The sequence below is a fragment of the Choloepus didactylus genome, chromosome 8 (assembly GCF_015220235.1).
Source record: "Choloepus didactylus isolate mChoDid1 chromosome 8, mChoDid1.pri, whole genome shotgun sequence".
NCBI lineage: Eukaryota > Metazoa > Chordata > Mammalia > Pilosa > Megalonychidae > Choloepus > Choloepus didactylus.
In genome coordinates, this window is record NC_051314.1 from 141,490,612 (window position 1) to 141,518,242 (window position 27,631).

The 27,631-nt window shown below is 38.2% G+C and overlaps 1 protein-coding gene across 5 annotated transcripts in view; it reads left to right on the plus strand.

Moving 5' to 3' along the window:
• The first annotated feature begins 883 nt into the window (after positions 1-883).
• PROSER2 (proline and serine rich 2) overlaps positions 884-27,631 on the plus strand; it is a 56,667-nt gene continuing 29,919 nt past the window's right edge. Inside the window, exons 1-3 of one of the 5 annotated variants that reach the window (XM_037847110.1) lie at positions 886-1,008; positions 11,257-11,413; positions 21,437-21,655. In XM_037847110.1, coding sequence (XP_037703038.1) covers positions 21,518-21,655 — 138 coding nt within the window. In that variant the 5' untranslated portion in view covers positions 886-1,008; positions 11,257-11,413; positions 21,437-21,517. Of the gene's footprint in view, positions 1,562-1,837; positions 1,861-11,256; positions 11,414-21,436; positions 21,656-27,631 lie in introns of those variants that run through there. The other 4 variants (XM_037847111.1, XM_037847112.1, XM_037847113.1 and 1 more) reach the window with 4 other exon arrangements.

The following is a 27,631-nucleotide window of genomic DNA, read 5'->3' on the forward strand; positions in this document are numbered from 1 at the left end:
ACTTGCCTAATTAACTAGCATTCGGGTAGATTAAAGTGCTTTGTAAACATTAATTAAAGATGCAGGGAGTTAAGTGAGGTCAATGTGTTATTAGAGAAAAAGTTCTCTTCCCTTTAATCAGGTATCTTTTCCTGGGAAGGGCAAAGAAATGATCTAAGAACTAAGGAATTGGGACTCAGCCCTGAGTGCTTCCAGTGACTCAGCCATTCCCTGCAACTAACCACATCCTTCCTCAGCTTTCTGTAAAATGGGGATAAACGTAAAGAGCATTTTTGCAAATGTAGGTTCTTTCTCGTCTCCTCCTTGAGTATAGAACAAACCTCATAATTCATAAAACCCCCGTAACTCTTGCTTTCTCCCTCCTCCCTATGGAAACATGGTACCACCAACTTCCACCAACGTGCAAAAGCCCTCCACAACCAGCTATTGGCCTTCGTAGATACTTCCACAGTGAGAGCGGGAAGAAGAAATCAGCACGGAGCAAAGGGGTAAAAAATTCCTGGACCAGTCTCTTCAACTCTCCGAACCTCAGTTTTCCTTTTCGGTAAAATGGGCGTAAGAAACCAGATTGTTTTAAGGAGTAAGTGAAGTTAAGGTCTGTGTGTGAAGTGCCCTGACACAGAGTAATATGCGCTCAAAAAACGACAGCTGTCATTATTATCATTAACTCAAAATGATTTACTAGCAAAGCTGAAGACAGTAAAACACGTGTCCCGTCTCGCTCCAGAGCGACCAGTTCAACGCCATTCCCCGCGGCTCTCCTGGACATGTCCAAGTCGGAGCGCTCCTCTGAGGTCTGGCTCTTTAAGAACCCGGGCGCGCGCGGCGGGGCGGACGGCAGGGTGAGCGCGCGAGAGCGGGAGCGCGCGCGAGCTGACGGGGCGGCCGGGCCAGCCGGGCCAGCCAGGCGCGCGCGCGCGAGCTGAGGGACTGGTTGGACGGCTGCCGGACGGACGGACTGCCGGCGGCGCGAAGGCTCGGGTGGGTCCGGCGGGCACCTGCCACCAGGTGAGTGTGGTCCTCCGGCGCCCGGGCAGGTTGCGGGCGACGAGGCCGTGGTGTCGCGGGGCGTCCCGAGCGGGGCCGTGGCAGACCAGAGTCTGTGAGGAAGACTCGGGCTCCTGTGGAGCGGGGGGAGGGGCGCTTCCCCGACCCCACGACCCCGCACCCCACGGCCCTTGCCCGTCCCCCACCTTGCACGCGCCCCCTGCTGCACCTCGCGTTCCCCGGCTTCGGGGAGAGCCGCCCGCGCGAAACCCGAAGGGGCTGCGCGTCCGACTTTCCCACCGCGGCGCGTCCTCGGGAACGTCGGGGCGTGCAGCGGGGCGAGGAGGAACGCGCCGTCCTTGGTCAAGGGGGACGCGGGGCTTCGCGGCACCGAACTGGGCGGGCTCTAACACGCCGCCCCGGGCCCCGGCCCCCCGGCTTCCCTCGGCCGCCCCGCTGCGGACAGGAGGGGGCCAGCCCGGTGGGCGGGAGGCGGCCAAAGCCCCCTGCTGAGCTCAGGTCGCGCGCGGAAGCCTCGGGGTGTTGGTTCTTCCCCGCCCCGCGCCCCCCACAGGTAACTGGATCGTGCGGCAATGTGGCGGATCTGCCAGGGAACCGGGCGGGAGGGAGTAAAATCGAGAAGAAAACGTGCCTAATGTGATGCGATTCAACAAAAGGCCATAAAATAAACGCCCAGTATTTATCCGAGGCTTAAAAAGTTTCCCAGTATTGTTTTACGGAGTCTAAATTTAAGCATTGAGCTTTTCGTTTGTTGTTATATTTTGTTGTTGTTGTTTTCCTTAAACCACAGGAACTAACCTCAGATAACTTTTAACTCTTTGACAGGACGTAACTTGGTACAGAAGACTTCAAGTGAGCAAGGGAAAATGTTTTTGTGTGTGTCTTTTTTCTCTGAACGTTTTGTTCAGGTTTGCTGCTGGAGGTTGAAGGAAGAAGTTCCCTTCTTCTAGCTCCACTTTTAATGCAGTACATTTAAAATAAACCCTTATTTTTGAAAAATATAGAAACACCAAACTAGGTAGATGCCGTAACGGGAGGGAAACGCTCACAGGAGAAACTTTATGAAGAATACTTTTTGCTTTATTTTTTAAAGCACTAAAAAAGCATGCACCAAAAAGTCTTGCCCTCAGAGCTCTATGTCTGAATGTTACAGATTGTTTTTCTAGGTGGAGGAGGTGTTTTCTTTTGCAAAGCCAATGTGGAAATACAAACAAATGCCCTATTTACTTGGGTTTGGGTGGGTAGGATGGAAGTTGTCTAAAATCTTCCTGGCCAAACTTGACAGTGTGCTTAATGGAATTTTGGGTATTTGCTTGTCCAGACCAGTAATAGCCATTTTAACTGACTAGATAGATTTTCTTGGCAATGGCTCTTCAAATGAGCCTGCCTTTGGACGTTTTTGAATGCTGATAATTTAAAAGTAACGCATTTTCTACATTGCTGGATATCAGAATTCCAAAAGTAGCATGATGATTTAAGGAAAGCTGGAAAATGGAGGGAAAGAGGAGAGTTTTTTTTAAGATTTGAGTATGTTTGACTGCATCACAGCTTCCTTTTTTGGGAGGTGGCATAAGGATTTGCCTGTTTTGGTGCAGGCCTGGGGTGTTCCTTCCTTCATTCATTCAAGGGTATTTGTAGACTGACCACCTACACTGTGCTGAGCTAGTCACTGGGCATACAAGCATATCTAGGTAACAGCCATATGGCCCAAACTGATTAAAACCAGATCAAGTTAACCTTCATCAGGAGCTGAAGGCACACTTGGCCTTGGTTCCAAAGTTCTCAGACACCTAAGGAGTGTATAGTTGGCACCCTGCGCTGATTCTAAAGATCATCTCAAGTAACTACAAGAGGAAGAGTGGCACCTTGAAACCTGAAGGGAGAGAGCTGAAAGGCTTGGATGGAGCAGACCTTAGAACAGGGAATCCTCTGGAACAAAAAATTCAAGTGCATCTTACCTGCATTGTTGTGTGACAGCTGCCAATGGCATGGAGGCAGTTTGGTAGGTGCCAGGAGATCCTAGGAGTATCCCGGAACTTGAGTTCTTTCCTTTGATGGTGAAGAGAAGCATTTTTGCTTGAGTTTCCGTTGCCCTGGCTGCTGGTAGTGGTGATGGCTTCATAGCTGCCTGTCTGCTCTGAGGAGTATGGGCTTGGCAACTCTACTTCTGATACATTAAATCTTTGAGGGAGGTCAGCTTGCCACGGTTGAAAAGCATCTGTTCACACTGACGTTGTCCTTGGCGCCCATGGTGTCAATATTGTTGGGTTACCGAAAACAGCTTCTAGCTGTGGAGAGCCACATAAACCTGCACCTGTCAGTGATGCTGTTGTCCCGTTTCTAGACTTGCAGCATTAATCTTGACATCTAAGGGTATTTTAAGAAAGTTGATGCTGCATTTATCACCTGTGCATTCAGGATTGGTGGTAAGGTGCGTGTAGGGCAGAGCATTCTGCCTTGTTGCAGAGGGGTATGATAGCTCTCTATGATTGCGTATCTTCAGACTGAACATTGCCAAAGACTCAAGCACTGTGAAAACTTGATTCTCTTTGGTTTTCACTTTATATCACCACAATCTTGTATCTGAGCAATTGTAGACATTTTTTAAGGCTCAGTTTGTATATTATGTTCCTTCGCCAACCTTTTTTTTTTTTTCCTTCTTTCTCTTTCAGGCTAGGAGACTTAATTGTCTAATAAGTGCTTTGAAATGTGTTTTTAATATTTTTTTAGCTTAGTTATTGATCCAAAGGCAGATGTAAGTCCTCATACACCTCTCTTTATGATGTGCACAGATTACATTTTATTGTTTTAAATTTAACAGGTTAATGGAGCACAGCATAGAGAAAAAGAGCAGTACCAAACTGAGTTAGGGGTTTGGCTTCTGTCTCTGGTTTCATCACCAAATAACTGAGTGACCAAAAGGGTGTACCACTTGACCTTCCTGGAACTTGGTTTCCTGGTCTGTAAAACTTGGGGTAGAACTAAATGATTTCTCAGGCCCCTTTCAGACCTTAAAACTAGAGATTCTATATTAATGATTCACCATAGGTTTCCTTTATAAACCTAGTTCTTTGAGTGCATTTATTTTATTTTGCAAAAATTACTTAAAGGGTATATCTTATGTGAAAAAAAAATGTGCTCTTTTATACTAGACTACACACAGTTGAGTTTGATCCATTGCTGCCTTCCAAAATAATGTATTTGGTATTTTCTTTAAAGATGCAGAGGCTTTGAAGAGTTTCTTTACTGAACATTTAAGTTTCTATCATGCTAGGCACAACTGAAACTATAGAGATGAACAGGGCATGGTTCCTGCCCTCAAGAAACTCATGATCTAGTAAAGGAGATAAGATTCATGTCAAATATGAAGTCACAGCAAAGAGGCCCACAAGGCTTCAGGAGGGAAGGCAGATATTTTTCTGTCAGACGCGTCACAGCACATATTGGATGGAGAATGTAACACTTGAGCTGGACCAACATGGGGAGGAAGGTGGAAAATTAGACTAAAATGGTAAGATTGTGGCTTTAGATATGCTAAAGAGTTTCGCCTTTCTTTAGGGGTTATTAACTCTAGAAGGTTTTGAGTGGGGTTGTGATAATATCTTGGCTCATGGCCTTGAACACTGAGGGGATAATTTGAGCTTGAATGAGATGTTTAGGGCTGAGGAAGAGAGGATAGAAATAAATATGAAGATATAAAGATAGGTTGGAAGGAGCAAGGAATGGCATCCAGAAATGTCAAATGTCAAAAATAATTCTTGGTTCAAGAAAGTTTTTAAAAGCATTATTCTAGAGTAGAGATCTAAGGACCTAGATCCAGCTCTGAATGATTTGCCTAATCAATTTACAGGCTTTGTACTTCAACTTCTCATATACTAAACATTGACTGTCTGTCACACAGCGTAGATAACCAGTGAATGTTCTGATCAAGCACCCAGTCATGCAGGTAGCATCACTTTATGAATCAGTTGTTTAAAATGTGTGTGAGGTGAATATGTTGTGCATTAAACTTTTTTTTTTCCTTTTGACTCCCATTGTGATTTTAGATATCAGCTGAGGACAAATATTTTAGTATAAACATATAATAAAATTACACTTAAGCCAAAATTTCATCTCAAGGAACACTTCACAATTTTACAGCGCTGTTTCAGTTTGCTAAAGCTGCCGGAATGCAATATACCAGAAAGGTGTTGGCTTTTACAATGGGGATTTATTAGTTTGCAAGTTTATAGTTCTAAGGCCATGAAAATGTCCCAATTAAGGCATGAATAGGATGTTGCCTGGGCTCTGAAGACAGGCTGCTGGCATCTGGGGTTCTTCTGTCAGCTGGGAAGGCACATGGCTGGCGTCTGCTGGTCCTTTGCTCCTGGGGCACATTGCTTTCAGCTTCTGGTTCTGCTGGCCTCCTCTCTCAGCTTCTGTGGGTCCTCTCAGAGTCTCCAGGGACTTTCTCTCCAAGCTCTCTGGGTGTTTCTCTCTCTGAGCTCTCTGGGCTTTTTCTGTGTTTTTTTGTTTGTTTGTTTGGTTTAATCCTCATAAAGGACTACTGTAAAGGATTAAGGCCCACCTTGAATTGGGTAGGTCACATCTCATTTGAAAAAACCAATAGGTCTGCATCCATAGGAATGGATTAAAAGAACAGGCCTTTTCTGGGGTACATAACAGCTTCAACCCAGCACAAATGCTAATTATCAATTCAATTACAGAAATATCAGGTAAAACCATATCAAATGACCAGTATTCAACTATTTTTGACCTATACAAACAGCACTCCATATGGTTCAATATCATAGTTGTGGGCCAGTTCTTAGACCCTTCCTTTATCAGCCATTGTAAGAATTTGCTAATGAACTTGAAAATTCATTTTAAAATATGGTATAAATACCGTATTTTTTAGGTAATTCTTATTTCATTGAGTTGTTAGTTTTGTTTATGTTTCCCAAGGTTGTGAGATTTACAAGCCTGATTGCTTCAGCAGCCAACAGGTCTTTGTCATTACTTAACTAAAAGTAGTTATCAAACCCTAGTGTTGAGCTACTTAAAGGTACTCCGATTTCTCCCAGAGAGGTTGATAGGCAGTCCTTGAACTTCTGAAAATAGTAACATCTTAACTGTTAGTTGACCTCATCCAGTTTTTTCAACAAGCATTTGATTGTCCGTGTTTCTTGAAAACATGCCCAAAAACCTCTTGTCTCTTCCTCCTCTGTTAAAATTGGGGTACGAGTTTGTGCCCAAATATCTGGATTTGAAATGAGTGATTTGAATGATTCATTACTGGGTTCTGTGGAGGGGTGAGAGGAGTTGGGGGAAGAAAGGGGGTCCTTTGTGTTTAAATCCCCAAGTAAGAAGTTCTTATTCTCCTTCCAAAAATAGGACAAGCAAAGGAATTTTGGAAGATGGGGTTAAAAGTTTGATGCAGTGGACTGACCCAGTAGGAGGTCTCGTGAGAGCTTTGCTTCTCAGGATTGGACTTAAGTCTGTTCAACTTGAGATAAGACTTGTAAATCAGATCTCTGTTCCCAGTCTAACCAGGTATCATAATGCCAAAGCTAAATGAACATGTTGTTAAGACAGCTTTGTTTTTGTTGAGGACAAATGAAAAATTCAGCTAAGAACTTTGAGCTTCTCAGAAAAAAAAAATATTGTAAAATAATATGGTATAATTCTTGTCTCCATTAAGAAGTTGTATATCACCTAGAAAACACCAGTGTAGCACATAGTGGGTGGTCTGGTAGTATTTGTGGAATAAATAAAGTGGAGACACACAAACTTTTTCCCGAGAAAGAACAACTTACACCAGGATTGTTTTCTATTTTTTAAGTTGCTAAAGAATCCAAAAATGCAATAGGCATATAGAATTTCAAATTTTTAAAAAATGAGCTGACGATAAAAATTTGAAGTGTCTTTATCTTTGCAAAAATTTCATTAGAACTCTTTTCCCAACTAGATTTGGCATTTATTATGCTTCTGTTTGATTTCTCTAGGGTCAAATGAGGTTGTTTTCAGGTGAGGTTTTACTTTAGGAAAATCTAGTTTTCATTTTATGTTTGGTGAAAGTACGAGACCACTTCCTTCAGGACCTGTTATCCCAGCCCACTTAGATGAGGCCTCTACCAGTGACTTGTTTGCTCAAGTGTAGGCGAATCATTTCTTTCATGTGTTGTATGGGCCTAAGTAAATTATTGCCTCCCAAAAGTTGAAACTATTCACAATAGAACCAGTCTGAAATCTGCTTTGTTTTTCTACATTGTTCAGAAAGAGCTTTGAAACAAACAAACAAAAAAATCTCAATGAAAGCATGATAATTCTTCCAGAGAAGTAAAATTACTAGCCTTTAAAAAATTTTTAATTGTATTTAAGACCCTTGAGTGGCAGTTGGAGTTTAAGGTCCTGGGTTCTTACAGAAGACATTACAGAAGTAAGGGAAAACCCAATCCGGAGAAAAAGCAAAATCATATGAAAAAGATGCTAAAACCCATGGATGACATCAACATTTTAATACTCCAGAACAAAGCTAATTCTCCATTATCAGCACTCCCAACAAAAACCAGTTTCTCCTTGAGAACTTTTCTTTGATCCTCAGTGCTGGAATTCAGTTCTGGTTTGCTCAGTGAAGAGTTTTGGAAGAGTTCTTTTCTTTACAAGGTTTTTGTTTTCTTGAAATTGAAGAAGAGCCCAACTAAAGCATAGTTTCTACGTGTTTGTTTTACTTCAACCTGTTTATTTGTGTGGAGGCCCATTTCAAAGTTAATTTGGGTGGCGGATTACACATGCAGATACACACATGCATTCATATTGATATTTATTACCTGTTAATATGGGGACTGGGTTAGTGTGTTTTGATGTGTTTATTGGTACTAAATTTTTAATGTATGAAGCTAAGTTAAGCATCTCCTCTATGGTTGTGCTTAAAGTCAGTCTTTCATCCCCCTCCCCCATTTGCCCTTGATTGAGTTTCATAAATTGAATGAGGCTAATTTCTTCTAAATTTGAAGGATTTGGTCTATGAATATGATAGAGGGGCAAAGGATGGTTACCCCAATGATGTTAACATGTCTGAAACTACTCCTAAGTGTTTAAAGTTTTCTTTTGGATCAGAAGTCTCTTTTAAGAATGCGCTAAATTCTTTTTTAAATAAGATAGAGTTTAAAATATAAATTTTGGCTTAGTAATGAATATTGATTAAGTCTATATTTTATAATAAGTGTTATCCCAAATGCTGTCGCTATTTTCAAAACAAAACAAAATAGAAGGAGAGAATTCTGCCTACAAGGAGCTTAGAGTCTAATTGAAGAAAAATAAAGACATATGCAGAACGAAATCTGATGTGATAAATTGTATCAGAGGGAAAATTAAAGACAGCAATATGTAGTTGTAACCAAGGAGTGAGGATTTAAGAAATGATTATGATTACTGAATCATTATTTAGATATTTCTTTTTACTTTCTAGTATATTAGAACAGATAGAGGGAAACATCTGAAATTTCTGAACCATAATCCAGCTGCCTTGATCTCTGATAATGATTGTATAAGTTCATAGCCTTCGTCTTGTGATTGTGATAACCTTGTGACAGACCCTCACTTGTACCCCCCCCCATCCTGTTTTTCGACTTTAGACTCTTAGGATCACTAAAGACAGCCCCTAACATTTATTAATGAAGGGCCTTGAGTCAGCCCAGAACTAACTCACCCCAATTCCAAAACTATCTTTCTAGAAAGAACTGGATCTAACCAAAACTGGCCCACCTGACATGCAGTAGCTTAAACTTTAATCTGTAAATGACCTATACCTCATTATAGTACTAAAAATCATGCCCATCATGAAATTAAGGCTGCCATTTTCATACCTACATTCATTCTGTAACTAAGCATGTAATCATTCTGTGTATGCTCAGTAATTAGATCGTCTCTAACCTTGTCCTCTTGAGCCATTGTGCCCATTGTCCTAAAACCTGCCCAACTTCTGGTACTGTAAAACTGTCAGAGTTACTGTAGTTCAGAGAGACAGATTTTTAGGCTGATAGGCCATCTGATCTCCTGCTTTGCACCTAACAATAAACTCTTTCTCTCTTTGAAATTCTGGTGTCTCAGGAATTGGTCATTTGAGTGCATCGAACAGAGAACCCACCATTTTGATCAGTATCATAATGAGCAGGTGGTGAGATATAAACAATAAATTCAGAAGCAGTCGGAGGAGAGGTCAGTGATGAGTAGAATCATGAAGAAAGGTTTGATGAAGTTTCGTAAAGTTTCTGAGCTAGGCTTTGAAGACTGGGGAAAAGGGAGGCAGTCAAGAAGTGGCCCACAATTGAGCAGAACATTATGGAGACATGGGCTGGATAAAGCATTTATGTTGTGGGAGGTAAGGTTGCAGAGATTTGTTTAGGCCACATTCTCGAGAGACACTTTAAAGCCCTATGTCCTTACGGAGACATTCCTTGGCATTGTGGGTTAAGAAAATGAAAACTGCCAACTTTGATGGGCCCCTGGTACTGAGAGTAATCCAGGATTTTAGAAAGATTATTGTGGTGTTTGGCAGTTTACTGGTGAATTGTGCCAAGTGTTTGCTTTATTTTTAACAAAGTTTTTGAGAATAGAAATACTTGGAAGAAAAAGAATGTAGAACCAATTATTTTTATCTGTCTACCAGGCCAGCTCTGTCCATTTGTGTCTGTATAGGCATCTTGGTTTGGTGAGGAACTGAAGGCTACAGAGATTTGTGCTTTCTATGTAAAATGGGAGATGGAACTGAGAATGGTGCTCAGAATTATCAGATGTGTTGTGATAACTAGAGTAACATCCTATTTTTATAGAGGTAGTCTATAAATTATTTTTAGGACAATAAAGGAAAGAATTTATTTAAAAGCCCAAATTAAGTTGAATAATAGAAAAGAATATCGGTTCTCAGTTTATAAAACAGTGAGTCTTGGCCTAACTCATAGCGCCATCTTCTAGTTACTTTCTTCTTATAAAAAAACTCACTTTTGTTAGCACATGTTATTTTCATAAAAATAGGAATTAACAGCCATTAGAACCAGATAGACAGTATAAAAGTGAAAATCCCATCTTCTTTGTTAGAGTAAAATCAGAGCAAAGGGCCTGTCACATAGTAGCCACTCAATACATTTTCAGATGAACGGATGTTGTTAAGAGGCACTAGCATGAAGGACAATGGTTGTTTTGTGTTACCGATTATTTCATCCAGGAGTGTATACATTCCCTTAAAAACAGCGTGCTCGTCATCCTCACCCACTGCTTATCCATATGAAAAAGCCCACTCGTGATAATGAGCTGTTGTAACTCAGAAACTGTTCCCACTGTGAAACTCTTTCATTTTTAACGTTCGTGAAGGTCACAAAAAACGTATCTTTTGGAAAGTTGTTTGGCTGTTGAATTTTTGTAATATAAATATTATATTGGGATTTCTCAGGCTGTAGTTTTAAAGAAAATTTCTTGTCTGAAATTGTTTTTCTAGGCTGTGGAACAAATCTTCACCAAATTCCTGTGAGACAAGGAAGAGTAGGACTTAGGTGGAGCGTTGGTCCTGCCCTAGTTTATAGTCTGACGTGGAAGGGAGATGCGTTTGAGAAGTTTATTTCTACCCCTTTCCCAGCTAAGCTGTGTTTCCACTGACGTTATCCAGGCACTGTTGGTCACTAATGGGTATTTGGACAGGAAGTGAGGGTTTATAAACCTGTATCACAGATCCATTGGGTTCAGAACCCAAGACCCAACCTGGATCTTTTCTCTTGTGAAGAGTTTACTCTGGCAATGAGTTGGAGTGGTTCTCTTTTTTAAGTGTAAAATAGACATTCTGAGCAAAAGTAGTTTCACATCACTTGGTTACTGTGGTTCATTTTTCCATCAATGTTTAGAACTACCAAAGACGGTAACTACTCTTATAATTTGTGTAGCCTGTTTGTAGGGAATCTGTCTTCTAAGATATGATCCTCCCACCCCCACCACACATTGGGTATAAAACATAAATAGTAAAATTTGAGGGAACTTAATATATTTGTTCCAGCTTAGATTCTTAAGTAAATTGGATCAAGTCAACTTTTCCCTAGTTGATTTTGAGTTGAATTGTGCTCCAAGAAAAGTTTATATTCAGGGTTTCGCCTCTTCCTGTTGAAGCTTTGCCCTATTCCACACGTCCCTCCTAAACTGCCAGTGTATTTCTAAATGATGTATGTCTTCTTTTCTAACTTCATTAAAACAAAACTCAGTAGTTCTATATCATCTCTTTAGATTCTGGGCCTTCCAAAGACTCCTGGGTGATAAAATGATCTGATAAATCATTATTCTTCAAGCCTCCAGGAAACCACCCTCCTCTGTGTTTCCAGAAGCAGGAGTTGGGTACTGAGAGGAGACAAAAAATTATCCTTCAGTGAGCGAAGCAAACCAGGTGTGTACTATAGAAAAATCGCATCCTGTTTCCCACCCTTCATCCCCTACCCCACCATTGACATATATTCCTGGATATGGATGTGTCTTTGTAAGATACAGTGTTGTGTATATTTTAAATTTCTATAAATGGAATGGTGGTAAGAATCTAATGCTGTCTTTTCACGCAATATATTTTATGATCTCTCCATGCCATTGTCCAGTTGATTGCTTCTGACTGATGTACAGTCATCCATAGTAACCATTTACCATGTTTTTACTTATTCTCGGAGTTAAGAGTTGGTGATTGTATTAATCAGAGTTCTCTAGGGAAACAGAACCAATAGGAGATATCTGTAAATATGAGATTTTATAAAAATGTCTCACACAACTGTGGGGATGCATGAGTCCAGATTCTGTAGGACAGAATGCATGGCTCCCAATTCCATAGGGCAGACAGTGAGCTGGCAACTCCGATGAAGGTCTTCGATGAGCTCCCCAGGAGAAACTGACTGGCTGAAGAAGAAGTGAAGGGTCTCCCTCTTCTCCCTTAAAAGTCTTCAACTGATTGGATTAAATACAGCTGATTGAATTCTCTCATTTTGGAAAGCACACCCTTCATTGATATAATCAGTCACAGATGCAGTCAACTGACTGATGATTTAGTAAACCAGCCCTCTGGTTTAATAACCAGCCACAAATGTCCTTGCAGTAACAGGTAGGCCAGTGCTGCTTGACCAGACACCTGGGCACCATTACCTGGCCAAGTTGACACATGAACCTAACCATCACAGTGATGAACCTACATTGCCTTCAACTCTACTCCGACAAGCAACGCTATATAACTATCATTGTTTATGTTGCTGTGTATAACTGGGAGAGAGTTCCTCTGGAGTAGAGACTGTGCAATGACAATTTTTGGATCATAGGGCATACTTAATTTCACCAAGTACAGTGAGATTGCTCTCCAGAATGGTTGTATTTGTTTAACACTCCCACAGGTGGTACATGAAGGTTCCTGTTCCCCAAGTCCTTGCCAACACTTATTTTTAAATTTTCTAATTTTTCCAGCTCAGTAGACATAAAGTAGTGTCTCATGGTAGTTTTAACCTGTACTTTTTGTTTACAGTGAGGTTGAACAACTCTCATATACTTTATAGTCACTTCAGTTCCCTCCCTTGTGAACTTGTGAATCATATTCCTTGTCATTCTTTACTGACATCTTTCCTGTCTTTCTTATGGATTTACAAGAGTTTTTCATATGGTCTAACTATCACATCCTTGTAAGTAGCAGACATAGTAAATATCTTCTAGCAGCTGCCACTCTTGTCTGTGGTGTCCTTAATTTTGATGTAGACAGATCCATTGAAATTTTATGATTTGCATTTTTGGAGTCCTAATGAATGGAAAAATCAGTGGAGCAGAATAGCTATCCAGAAATAGAGCCAAAGGCATGAAACATTTAGTATAAAGTAATGTTTATTATTTTAAATCAATGCAGAAAGATGGATTTTTCAGTAATTTGAGCAACTGTAGCCTTCTTGGGGTAGGGATTGGATCTTTACTTCACACATTACACCAATATCAATTCAAATTGGATCAGATATTCGACATGAAAAGTGAAACCAGGAAATGCTAGAAGAAAAATATGGAGGTGTTTTTATTTATATTCTTAAAGTAGGAAAGGCTTTCTGTTTTTGCAATAAGAAGCCAAAGCCATAACAAAAAGATTGATCAATTCAGCTACATAAAAATAAAAAATTACAAATGAAGAAAAAATATTTGCAATTTATATCAAAACAAGTTCTGGGCTTTCTAGCCTGTTTCATTGGTCTTTTATCCCTGTACCCATGCCTCATGCCTTAATTACTATTGCTTTATGTAACTCTTGGAATTAGGCCAGTTCTCTTACCTTCTTTAGGAGTTTTGTGGTTGTGCATAGCCCTTTATTCTTCCCAATACACTTTTCTTTTAGTTTTCTCCTTTCTTTTCTTTTCTTTTTTTTTCACCCTAGGAAACTTAATCAACCTGTGAATTTCTCCAAGGAAAGTGCTACTGGGATTCTGATTGCTCTGTTAGCAACACTGTCCAATAGAACTTTCTGCCATGATGGAAATTTTCTGTATCTGTGCTGTCCAGTAGCCACATGTGGCTATTGAATGCTTGAAATGTAGTTAATGCAACCAAGGAACCGAAATTTTGATTTTATTTACTGTTAATTAATTCAAGTTTAAATAACCACATGTAGCCCATGGTTACATGTATTGGACAGCCTAGATGGTCTTCTAGTCCTGAATATGGTATCTCTTTATTTAGTTTTTTTTATTGGCTCTCAATAGCATATATTGTTTTCTCTATAAAGATTTGTATATCGTTTGTTAATTCTACTTCTAAGTAATACAATATATACATATTTGCATACATATTTTTAATGCTGTTAATGATATCCTTTTTAGTTACTGTTTGTGGCTAGTATATAGAAATTGATTTTTTTGTATATTGATTTATATGCCAAGGCTTTGTTAAACTCGTGTTGATTCTAATAATTTATGAGACTCTTTGAAGTTTTCTACAAAGATAGTAATTATCTGTGAATCATAACATTTTTGTTCTTCCTTTCAATCTTTATATTTTTTCTTGCTTTGTGTGTGGGTTAGGACTTAATAGGAGGGGTGTTGATAATGGGAATGGTTTAATGTTTTGCCCTTACGTATGGTGTTTGCTGTAGGGTTTTTTTTTTTTTTTTTAATGGTATCTTTATCAGGCTAAGGAAGTTTCCCTCTCAGTTTATGAAGTTTTAAAAATTATGCTAATATAATATTAATTTTATCTTTTTCTTATCTGTTGAGATGATTTATGATTTTTTTCTTTTACTCTATTAATGTGATAACTTACATTGGAAAAATTAATGTTATGCCAACCCTGAATTCTTGGGATTAACACATCTTGGTCAAGATTTGCTTTCTAGACCCAGTTTGCTAATAATTTTTTAAGGACTTTTTGTATTTGTGTTCATGAGTGAAATTGGCCTGTGATTTTTCCTTTCTTGTACATTATTTGGGTTTTGGTATCAAGGTTTTAATAGCCTCAGAATGAGATGTGACATCTGTGCTTCCCTCACCCTGGACTGCTAACAAACATGCCAGGAGCGACCATCCTTCCATCCAGGGCAGCTTGCAATCTGTTTTCTCACGTGGAGAGTGGAAGAGGGGCATGCAAAAGGGGCATGTCTCTTCCCCAAGTGTTGGTGCGAGGGCATGAGAAAGGGTTGGACTGGACCTTGGAATGAATTGAGTGAACTGGGTGTACCTTCCACCACTGGGGGCTGCATTCTGTGCCAGACACCGGCAGGCAGAGCTGGGGGGCATGTAGTCTGAGCCTCCCATCCATTAAAGCTTTCAATTTTAGATTTTTGGTCTATCCTGAAATGAGGTGAGGCACATCGTCACCAAGGATCAAAAAAAGATGTTCAACTACAATATAAAACTGTGACCCATTAGCACTCCACACTCCCTACGGTACTGTATGAACTAATATTTTTTAATGAATCCCTCAATTGTCTATAAATTGTACAACTGTATTGCATAGATGATTTTTCCCACAAAGTATGGATTTATTAATATTAAAAAAATGAGACATGAGAATTTCTTCTTTTTCCCTTGTCTGGAATAGTTTGTGTAAGTTTGGAGTTATTTATCCTTGAATGTTTGGTAGAACTCTCCAGGAAAAATGGTCTAGAGCTGGGTGGCAGATGTTTATCTATTGGTCATTTTCTTTAATAGTTATAAACTATTCAGTTTTTTCATTTTTTCTTGAATAAGCTTAATGAGTATTCTTCTATTTCTGTTTCACATATGTTTTCAAATTTCCTGGGATAAAGTTTTCATAATATCCGTTTATCTTTTTAATATCTGTGGCATATCTAATTATGTCTCCCTTTTCATTCTGAAACTCTCCATTTTTTTTTCTTGATTAGTTCTGCCAAAAGTTTGTCTATTTTATTAGTAGTTTCAAGACTGATTTTTTGTTTTATTGTTCTCTGTTTTTATACTTATTTATTTATTTTTATTTCCATGTTCTTTGTTTTCTCCTTTCTGTGTTTCTTCTTTTGTTGTTGTTTTTCTAATTTAAGTTACATGCCTGATTCCTTAAATTTCAGCCATTTTTCTTTTCTCGTATGATAAGATTTAAGTTACGCTTTAGCCGCATTCCATAGGTTTTGATATGTAGGTTTTTTTTTTTCTTTTATCATTTAGGTCTAAATATTTTCTAATTTCCAGTATGGCTTCCAAGAATATTTAAAACTCTAACTTCTTAAGGACTACACACACATGTTCTTCTGGTTGTCTTCAGGCCATTGCTTTCTAATTTACTTGCATTGCAGTAAAAGAATGTGGTTTCTGATTCTCATCTTTTGAAATGTTCTTTTATTGCTTTATGGCCCAATAGTTCATCAGTTTTTGTAAGTGTTCTATGTAAGCTTGAAAGAATGTGTACTGGGCAGTTGTTGCATATCAGTGTGATGAAATTGTTGATTAGATCAAACTTGTCAATTGTGTTGCTCCAATAGTCTGTATTCTTTGCTGCTTGATCTACCCATTGCCAAGAGATATGCACTAAAATCTCCCACTATAATGGTGGGCTTATTAATGTTATATATCTTTGAAACTTGTTATTAGGCTCAGGTGCGGTAAACCTTTTGCCATTTTGAAGTGATCCTCTTTATTTTTACTAATTCATTTTGCCTTTTTCTCTTTTGTCTGATATTATCATAAGGAGTCTAGCTTTTTAATTAGTATTTGCCTTTTATCTTAGTCTGTGCTTTTGACTTTCACTCTTTGTGTGTCTCATGTAAATGGCACACTGCTGCATTTAAAGAAAAATCTAATGTGACAGTTAGTGTTTCTCCTGGATCATTTTTCATTAAATTTGTTATTATTACTGAAATATTTAGATTTCTTTTTATCATAATTTGTGCCCTTTTTTTGGTCCTGTTTTATGTTTTTTCTTTGTTTTTCTTTGCCTTCTTTGAAAATGGTTTTTTTTTCCTCAATTCCATTTATTTCATCCTCTATTTTGGACATTGAATATTATTTTCCTGTTCTTTTAGTGGTTTTTCTAGGAGTTTTAACATGAATACTTAAAAAACTAAAATGCTAATCTTTATTTTTACCTTCCTCCTAAATACAGATCACCTCCTTCCCAATGTATATACTATTGCTGTTGTATATTTTTTTAGTTCTACCTTTTTAACTCCAGGGGAAAAAATGCTGTTTTATACTGTCAGTGTTTGTTTAAATTTACTCACATATTTACTACTTTTTAATCATCATCCTTTCTTCTTTTTGGTTTAAAAAACTTATTTTCAAATAATTTCAAATTTACCAAACAGTTGCAGAATTAATACCAACCCCATGTAGAGAACTCTAGCATAAGCCCCACTCAGATACCCAGATCCACCAACTTTTAACATTTTGCCACATTGGCTGTATCATTCTCTTTATCCACCTATCTATCTTGCTCTATATATTTATTTTCTAAACATTTTAAAGTAGGTTGCATACATCATGCTCCTTAAACACTTCCATATGCATTTCCTAAGAACAAGGATATTCACTATGCAACCCCCTTAAGGATAGTTACAAAGTTCAAGAACTTTAACATTGATATAAATCTTACATATAGTCTATCCTCCCAGTATTCTTCTATGTCTCAATAATATCCTTTGGGGCATTTTCTCCTCCATTCTTAGATCCAGTCTAGGGTCATATATTGCTTTTAGTTGTTATTGCCTGTTTAGTCTCTCTCTCTCTTTCTTTTTTCAATTGTGAAACCATGTATACGACATATACTTCCCAATCTCAACCACTTCCAGGCATACAATTTAGGGGGATTAATTGCACTCATAGTGTTGTGCTTCCCTCACTGTTATCCATTATCAGAACCTTCCTATCACCCCAAACAGAAACACTGCATTAACTCACCTTTCTCCCTCCTTTAGTATCCTAAATCTATAATAATCTCACTTGGTTTGACACCAATTTAACTTCAATAGCTTGTATACACTATGTTCCTATATTTCTCCATCCCCCCACCTTTATGTAGTTTTTGTCACATGTTACATATTTATATATTATAAGTCCAAAACCATTGATATATCATTATTTTTATTCTTTTGCATTTTAGATCCTGTAAGAAGTAAAAAGTGGTGTTATAAACCAAAAATACAACAGTACTGGCATTTATATTTACCCATGTCATTACCTTTAGCCTTCAGAGTTTCCCTTGAGAAGTTGACACTTAGTTGTAACAAAGTTCCCTTGTATATGACATGTTGCTTCTTTCTCGTGGCTTTTAGAATTCTCTTTATCTTTGGCAATCAACAAGTTTTATTATCATATGTCTCAGTGTGGGTCTGTTTGGGTTTATACTATTTGGAGATCATTGGGCTTCTTGGATATGAATATTCATGCCTTTCGTTAAATTTGGGAAGCTTACAGCCATTATTTCTTCAAATATTTTCTTCTTGTTTCTTTCCTTCTCTTTCTGGGACTTTTACAATGCATATATTGGCATATTTGATGGTGTACTACATATATCTCAGACTCTGTTCACTTTTCTTCATTCTTTTTTCTTTCTCCTACTCAGACTGAATAATTTTAGTTGTCTTGTCTTCAAGTTCTGATTCTTTCTTCTGCCAGCTCCATTCTGCTGTTGAGCCCCTCAAGAGAATTTTCTTTATTTCTGTTATCTTCAGGTCTGTATAGTTCCTTTTCATGATTTCTATCTGTTTGTTAACATTCTCTTTGTATTCCTCTGTCATTTTCCTGATTTCCTTTAGTTCTTTGTCTATGTTTTCCTTCAGCCCTTTGAGCATATTTAAGACAACTTTTAAAAAGTCTTTGTTTGGTCTTCCTTCCTCCCTTCTGCAATGGATAACTTTATACATGTGTCATTTTGCATGTGTACAACTTATTGGTAGGGTAAATTCCCTTAAGTGTAGTTGCTAGGTGACTGGATATATATACAACAGATTTGTAGCTGCTTTTAAGATTTTCCTGTTGTTTTTAGTGTTCTACAATTTCATTGTGATGTGTCTAGTTGTACATTTTCAGAATTTATTCTGCTTGGGTTTCACTGGAATTCTTCATTCTGAAAGCAATGTCTGTATAAATGAGGGTCCCAGCAGGGAACAGATTACACACCCAACCCGAGTAATTGAACAAAATTTAATAAGTAGACTATTTTCAAAAATATAGGCAGGGTTTAGGGAAAGCAATAAAGTGTGCTTCAGTACTTAGAGAATAACAACATTGAGTAGCCATTAGCATCCCTAGGTCCAAAGAGGCAAAGGGATGGAGCAGTTACTAGAACCTTGAGACAGTAGCTATGTGAAGGAAGCTGCTTGACAGAGGCTATTTTCTTAAGTAAAAGGACAAACCAGGCTGAAGGGATCTGTCTGGGAGGGAGCTGGGGAATAAATATCTCAGCTTTACTACTCTCTTGCCATTGTCTCCCATTGGCTGAACTCGACCAGAAGCCAGAAGTCTAGAGAACTGATTGATGCACTCCTGCCTTGTGGGGCAGGAGAACATAGCTGGAAAAAGATGGAGAATAGGATCTGAGGGTCTGGGGGAGTGGGGCAAACCAAAAATGTCCCATACAGTATCTTTTATTGATTCTGGAAAATTCTCAGCCATTGTCTCTTTAAACATTACTTCTGAACTCCAGTTAAACACACATTCAGCTTTTTACTCTATCCTTTCTCTCTCAACCTCTCTTTCATATTTTTCACATCTTTTTTTCTCTATACTACACTCTGGATAAATAATAGATTTCTTCAAATCTGTTTTCCTTCCTTCATTCTCTCTTCAGCTATATTTAATCTTATGTTTACTCCACTCACTGAGTTTTTAAATTACTAAATTTTTCATTTTAAAAGTCCTATTTCAGTCAGTTACCCTGGTTGCATAATTTTTTTTTTTTATGGTGATAGTTTCCTTCTGTTGATCCTTGTCCTATCTTACCCTGTCCCCCTTCCAGCTGCTCAAGGGACCTAGGGATATAGCTGTAATGCCTACCTTTGCTTTGCTTTGTCATCAGCACACTTAGTGTGTCCATACTGTACATGTTTGTGTGTGTGTGTATTTATACTAGATTCATATTAGGCAATTAATGTATTAGACTGAATACTTTGGAGAGTTTCACCATGGATATATCTGCACTTCTGAGATGCTATCATTAGCTATTTAGACGGTTTATATAAAATTTTTGTATTGTTTCAACATTCATATTAAACAAGTTTAAGAACTTGCAACATTTTCTTGTCTCTTTTTTTTACTACTTGGAATAATGGTAACTTACAAAGAATATATATACTCAGAATCTTCTGGTTCCCTAGCCTTGCTATTAAATTGCCATTTGACCCCTGTAGATTCACCGGGAAAATGAAGAGAAATGGGGTGAAGAATTGTTTCTTTCTTATCCATTTTACAGAGATGTCTTGGTGATTTCTCTGAGATAGTTTTCACAGTATTTTTGACCCCCAAAGGTGTTCAATTCTGATTGGACTTTCTGCAGCAATGGTGATGTTTCTCTTAAAAATTGACACATACATATACATACACGCATACCAAATTGTACCTCTAGTTACTTTCACTCATGTGCCTCTCAGTACTCTGAAAGGGGCTGTTAGGGCTACCTGGCAGCATTTGCAGTTCAGAAAGGATGTGAGACGCCTCTCTCTCACTTGCTGTAACATCGGGTCATACTCAATCAACAGGAGGCGTTTTCCCTGTTAGCCTTCTTTGGTCTTCTGGAATGTTTTGTTGAACCCACTTCGCTGTCTATACTATTCAGGGGCTGGGCTGCATTTCCTGCTAAAGGATTCAGAGATTATCTGAACTAAGAGATTCACAGGGAACAATTTCAGTGTTTTTGCTCCTGAAAGTAAAAATGTGAAGTTCCTGATAGTATTGACATAAGGTATCATAGTATTTTATGTAGAAATTGCAGCACCATCGAGGCTTCCAAAGAGTATAGAATCTCGAAGATGACAATCAAACATCCAACTCTTGTCACCTCACCTCAGCTCTGAACTATAGCAGGGCTCGAAAAGGAACCATAATTTTATGGTGTCTGAGGCAGAAAAGACTAGGATTAATAACACAGAGAAAGCCTGAGTCTGTTACTGTAAATGCTAGTTTTGCAAAACATGTTGCAAAAAGCTCAGCTGGGGAAAGCAGCGTATGTCACCTTTTTGAAATAGTGGTTTTTAGATTTCTTTCTTCCTCGCTAAATCCCATTAAAATAGCTGAGTTGTCAGTTCTGAAAGTGTGTTTATTTGAGCATGTGTATATCTTCTTATGAAAGTGGGTTTTTTTGGTGGTCCTGACTAGTAGATTCCTCCTGATTTATACCAGCTTGACATTTGAACTACCATGTCACCTGAGACTGGGAAGAACTGGGCAGAATTTGCACAGCAGTTTGAACTAACATGGTCTAGAAGAGCATGTGGAGACTTAAGTTGTGGGATGGAATGTGTACTTGAACTCCCATCTGAGTAAAGGCCCTTTTGGCACTACTTGACTGGAATGAACTATTTTTGAACTGAAAAAGCAGGCAGCTGAGATGGGTGAATATAGTGATATTATGAAGATAGTTTCTCATGTATTCTGGCATATTCTACTTGGCATTTGAGCCCTTGCCATCCTAATTGAGGCTGATGACTTGGTACTGTTACAGCTTATTTTGGAGAAAGTGTGAAAGAGCATAAAACACCGATCCTAAGTGCAAAAAAAAAAAAAAAAGAAACATTAGATAGATCAGATTTCCATATTTCTTAAAAATAACTCTTACTTCTTCATAATGGATAAAGATGTAAAGAAGTGGAGACCAGCATCACCAAACAAGCTGACTTGGGGTTTCCTAATTACCTCTGTCCCCTTGAGTGGATCTAGCTCACGCCAGCCTTTGTTCTTGAGGGATAAGGCATTTTACATTCCAGGCCCACTAACGGTGATCACTTTGTGCTTGATTTCTCTAGAAGCAATCCTCTACCTCAGAATGGGGTACTGGCCTCTCCCCCACTTCTCGTGACCAGGCCCGCACTGAGGTTTTTGTGGGGATGCCTGGAAACCACCTGAAATCAGATTCTTCTGAGATGGACTCTGACATGTCACCCAGCTGCAGGCTCAGTGACTTGAGCAGAGGTGGGAGTTTGGAGAGTCGAAGTAGCAGTTCCCGGTCCAGAAGCTTCACTTTGGTAAGTGATGATTTTCTTTAATGTCTTCACGTGCTTTGGTTGGTTGTTTTTGATTTTTGCCCCTGCCCCCATCTCTACCCTCACTCCATCTTTTAAGGAATAGCTTATAAAATCCTTTTGGGTTAATAGCTTGATGTTTGGGAATACCTGTTTTGTGAAATGGCATTTTATTTTTCATCATCTTAAAGTTTGCACAAATAGAGAAACGTTATAGCAGTGAAGTGAGTCCCCAACTGTAGCCAATACCTTATGGCTTCTTAGACCCAGAGATGACCATGTCTAAGAACAGTCTACAGGGAGGTTACTACTGCCTCTTCATTCAGGAGTTAAAAAGGGAAACACCGTATCTCACAGAATAAAAATAAATTCACTTTAACACATAGTTTTAACTCCCTTACATATATAAATGCTTTTGTATCTCTCACAAAATCCAGACCCTTACATAGCATCAGCCAGTTTTGGGAACCTTTATAAAACAGAGTCTTTAGTTTTAAAGATAAGAGAAGATCTTTTTACACTCTTTTTCCCCTGAGAATATTCATCTTCCCGGTGAGAGAGACTGTTATATTCAGGGAGAGAAGTATAGGAGAGAATTAACCCTTTGCCTTCTTTCTCAGTTTAGGTAAAGGTTTGTTGAGTCTATTGATCTTTTCAAACACTAACTCTCACTCTCTCTCTTTTATTCTCTATTTCATTATCTCCAGTCTAATCTTTGTTATTTCCTTCCTTCTACTCACTTTGGGTTAGTTTGCTCTTTTTTTCTAGATCCTCCAGTTGTCAGGTTAGGTCTTTGATTTTAGAGCTTTCTTATTTTTGAATGTAAGCATTTAGAGCTATAAATTTTCTTATCAACACTGCCTTTGCTGCATCCCATGTTTTCTTTTATTGTTTTTTGTTGTTGTTGTTTTCTTTTGCCTCAAGAGACTTCCTAACTTCCCTTGTGATTTCTTCTTGGCCCTATTGGTTCTTTCAGAATGTGTTGTTTCCATTTCTCCCTGTGTTATTGATTTCTAGCTTCATTCCATTGTGGTCAGAGAAGATGTATGATTTCAGTGATTTAAAATGTATTGAATCTTGTTTTGTGACCTAATATACGGGCTGTCCTGGAGAATGATCGTATGTACTAGAGAAAAATGTGTATTCTGCTGCTGCTGGGTGAAGTGTTCTATGTATGTCTGTTAAGTCTAGTTTATTTATAGTGTCATTCAAGTCTTCTATTCCTTATTGACCTTCTGTCTAGATGTTGTATCCATTATTTTTTTTTAATATCACTATTCTGTTGTTTATTACAGATCAGTATCAGGATATAACATGCACAATGATAACATTGTTAAGTCTTTAAGAATGTTACACAGTTTCTAAATATGTGAATAACATTTCATCTATACAAATTTAACCAACAGAAGGTTAGAAAATCCCTTTTAATTCCATAGTACTTCCCAAACACTTCCTATGCAACTCATATATTAAATTATTTTCGGTACTTCCCTTTTTACAAGGTGAAAGAACACACCCTTTGTAACAGTTTGAAATAAAAGATATCCTTTAGGGTTTGATTCAAAATGTTAACATAGAGTTTTATTTTCTAAATAGAATACTTAGATGGTTAAAAAAACTTTTTATAACTTTTCACTAAGAACAGACTAACAATTTAAGAAAATTTTGTTACTTTAACAGAAAGAAAACCGAATTTTAGTTTTGCATTAATATACTATTTGATAAATAAGTTCATCAAATCTTAGTCAGGATTGACCACAGCAGATAAAATTTGTTTCCATAAACTTTCTATAACCTTTTATATTCATTTAGATTTTGGTCTCCACATTTCTGCCTTGTATTCTGTGAAAACCAGTTATTTCCCCTTAGGACAAAATCATGTCCTTAAATGAGTTTATTAAATTTCGGTCAGCCTTCATTAGAATAAACAAAATTCACTTTTAGAAACTCTACAAGTTCTTATATTTATTCAGGTCTTGTCTTACATATTCCTGCTTCTTCATCTGTGAAAATTATCCTACTTCAGGACAAAATTACATCTTTTTTCTTTAACAAAGTACATCTTGTATACTTTACATATCTGCACACTTGAAGTTACCAAAAAGATTTTTGGAACTTTCTTAAACATTTTACAAAATATAATTATTCTTCAAATAAAGTTTGTCAAAATAGTAACTGAATTTTGTTAAACATAAACTTATATTTTTCATTATCTTAAAGATTTAATAGATGTTTTCCTAGCTTATTTTGTCAGTAAACTTGTATAAATTTAGGGGGAACATACCCAAGTAGAATGAAATTGTATGCTTAACAATGATAGTTCATAGGGAATTGTTTTCAAAAATACTGCTTTTTTCAGTTTACTGTTTATCAGTATTTTAGTGAGATATATTATGTATGATTTCTGAAATAGCTTTCTTGATAATGGTATGATGTCCGGTAATGCAAAACGTATTTTTTTCCCTCTGTTGAGGGTTAAACAAACCCCTTTGTTTTTATGATATTCTAAAATTATGAACAACTTTAAAATCATACTGATTTATTATGCTTTGGATAATATATTATAATTGTTTAATTTGTTTTAAACATAATCCTGGAAAACCTTTTCATAGTTCTTAATGATACTTTCCTTTACCTACTGGGAGCTTTTAAATTTGGCAATTGGATTTTTTTTTTAATTTTTATTTTGAAATAAATTCAAACTTACAGTAACAGTTGCAAAAGTAATACAAACCCCATACACAGAACTCCAACATACCCCAACCCCCTCCACTGATACCCCAATCTACCAACTTTAATATTTTGTCACTTTACCATTTCTTTCTTTCCCTCTCTGTCATCTATCATCTATTGCTCTGTCTTCTGAACATATGTGAACAAGTTGCACACATCCTTGAACAAATAATATAATTCACATATACATTTCCTATGAACAAGAATATTCATTTATGTGAATCACATTAAGTGTAGTTAAGAAGTTCAAGAAATTTAATATTAATATAAAGCCTACATTCTGTATTTCATTTTTTCTTATGTCCCAGTTGTGTCCTTTTGAGCCTTTTCTCCTCTATTCTTAGATCTCATCCAGGATCATCTATGGCATTTAATTGTCATTATCTATTTAGACTGTCTTTTTTTTTCAATTGTGGAAACCTATATACAGCATAAATCTTCCCATTCCAACCTCTCCCAAGCATTCCATTTAGTGGGATTAATCACATTCACAATGTTGGAATGCCATCACCTTCCCACCATCCATTACTAGAAATTTCCCTTCACCCCAAACAGAAACCCTACACTCATTTCTTATTAACTCCTCATTGCCCCTTCCCCACTTCTCGTAACCCATACTCTACTTTTCATCTCTATGATCATATTCTCTGATACTTTCTTTGTGTTTACCATGGGGCTTAAATTTAACATCTTAAGTCTATAATAATCTTGTTTTCTTTGATACCAACTTAACTTCAATAGGACACGTAAACTATGTTCCTATACTCCTCCATTCCCCCACCTTTATGTAGTTCTTGTCAAAAATTACATATTTTACATTGAGTCCAAAACCACTGATTTATCTTTACACTTTCTGTATTTTAGATCCTGTAGGAAGTAAATAGTGGAGTTACAAATCAAAAGTACAGTAGTATTGGTATTTATATTTACCATGTGATCTTTACTGGAAATCTTTCTTTATGTGGTTTCAGTCAATTGTTTAGTGTCCCTTCCTTTCAGCCTGCACAATTCTCTTTAGCATTTCTTGTAGGACTGATCTACTGGTGATGAAGTCCCTCAGCTTTTGATTATCCGGGAATGTTTTCATTTCCCCATCATTTTTATCCTCCAGGTGTTTGTGAATTTTCTGAGTCTCTGATGATTATTGCCTTCTATTTGTATTCCATTGTGGTCAGAGAATGTGCTTTGAATAATCTCAATTTTTTTAAATTTATTGAGGCTTGTTTTATGTCCCAACATATGGTCTATTCTGGAGAAAGTTCTGTGATCACTAGAGAAGAATGTGTATCCTGGTGATTTGGGATGTAGTGTTCTATATATGTCTGTTAAATTTCTCTGTATCTCTCTCTCCTTTCTTTGTTTCTCTGTCAGTAGGGCTCCCTTTAGTATCTGAAGTAGGGCAGGTCTTTTATTAGCAAAATCTCTCAGCATTTGTTTCTGAAAAATTTAAGCTCTCCCTCAAATTTGAAGGAGAGTTTTTCTGGATAAAGTATTCTTGGTTGGAAAATTTTCTCTCTCAGAATATGTCATGCCACTGCCTTCTCGCCTCCATGGTGGCTGCTGAGTAGTCACAACTTAGTCTTATGTTGTTTCCTTTGTATGTGGTGAATTGCTTTTCTCTTGCTGCTTTCAGAACTTGCTCCTTCTCTTCAGTACTTGACAGTCTGATCAGAATATGTCTTGGAGTGGGTTTATTTGGATTCATTCTACTTGGAGTTCACTGGGCATTTATGCTTTGTGTGTTTATATTGTGTAGAAGGTTTGGGAAGTTTTCCCCAACAATTTCTTTGAATACTCTTTCTAGACCTTTACCCTTCTCTTCCCCTTCTGGGATACGAGTGAGTCTTATATTTGGATGTTTTATTTTATCTATCATATCCCTGAGATCTATTTTGACTTTTTCCCCCATTCTTTCTTTTGTTCTTTCATTTTCCATTCTGTGGTTCTAGAGGTTGCTGAGATGTTGTTCAGCTTCCTCTAGTCTTGTGCTATGAGTATCCAGAATCTTTTTAATTTGGTCAACTGTTTATTTTATTTCCATAAGATCATCTATTTTTTTATTTACTCTTGCATTTTCTTCTTTATGCTCTTCTAGGGTCTTCTTCATGTTCTTTATATCCTGTGCCATGCTCTTCTTCGTGTCCTTTATATCCTGTGTCATGCTCTTGTTGTTTTAGTTCTTTGATTAATTGCTCCAAGTACTGTTTCTCCTCTGATCTTTTGATTTTGGTGTTTGGGTTTGGGTTATCCATATCGTCTGGTTTTTTCATATGCTTTAAAATTTTCTGTTGTTTTGGCCTCTTGGCATTTGCTTTACTTGATAGCGTTCTTTTAGAATATGAAGGATCATTCAGACACCAATCTCTAATTTGTCAGATCTACAATTTGATGGCATACACTTTCTCTAACTAACCAGCAGATGGCATCCGCGAGTCACCTATTCCCCTCAAGTCAGTTCTCCCCAACTTTGTCTTTGTGGTGTGTGGGGGTCTGGTTCTTGTGGGGTCCAATTGGTACACCAAGTTTGGGTGTGTTGTTGGTGCTGTCCACCCTGAATGTGGGGGCATGTGTCTGAGAGGTTAGGGAGGAAGGGCAGCTTTAATAATCAAACCTCACAGGTGTTCTTGGAGATTTAAGACTGTTGCAAGAGTCTAAACCTTCATTTCAGTTTCGCCACAGATTGTCTCTGTTGCTGACCCACAAGTCCTTGGTATTGGCCTAGGGTCCCTGGGATTTCTGGGTGGGTTCTTCTTCCCAGCTGTGCCCTTCTAGGGCCCCTGCTGAGGGAAGGCTGTGCTACCTCACAAGTGTGCGCCGTCCCTCAAGGGAAGTCCTGGGCCCCCAGCCCGCGCAGGGGCTTTTCCAACCTGCTGTAAAGATGGCTGAATGGGGTGTGTTAATTTCCCCCCTTTTCGCACAGCTCCGCCTTCCCAGCTCTGGGACAATTAGCTGTGGGTTCGCGAAAGGCTATTGTCCATGCCTGATATTGTGGCGTGTGCACGGTGTTGCTGGAAACACTTCCCGTCACACTGGGTCCCTTGGTGCGGCTCTGGGCTGTAGCTCCGGCCCCAGGCAGGAGCGTTCCCAGCCCGCTGGGAAGATGGCTGCAAGGGGCGTGGTTTCTTTTCCCCTTTTGGCTCACCTCTGCCCTCCTTGCTCCGAGACAGCTAGCAGTGAGTGTGCGACAGGCTATCCTCCACACCAGATATTGAGGCGTTCGCACAGCCCTTTCCTGCTGTGCTTCAC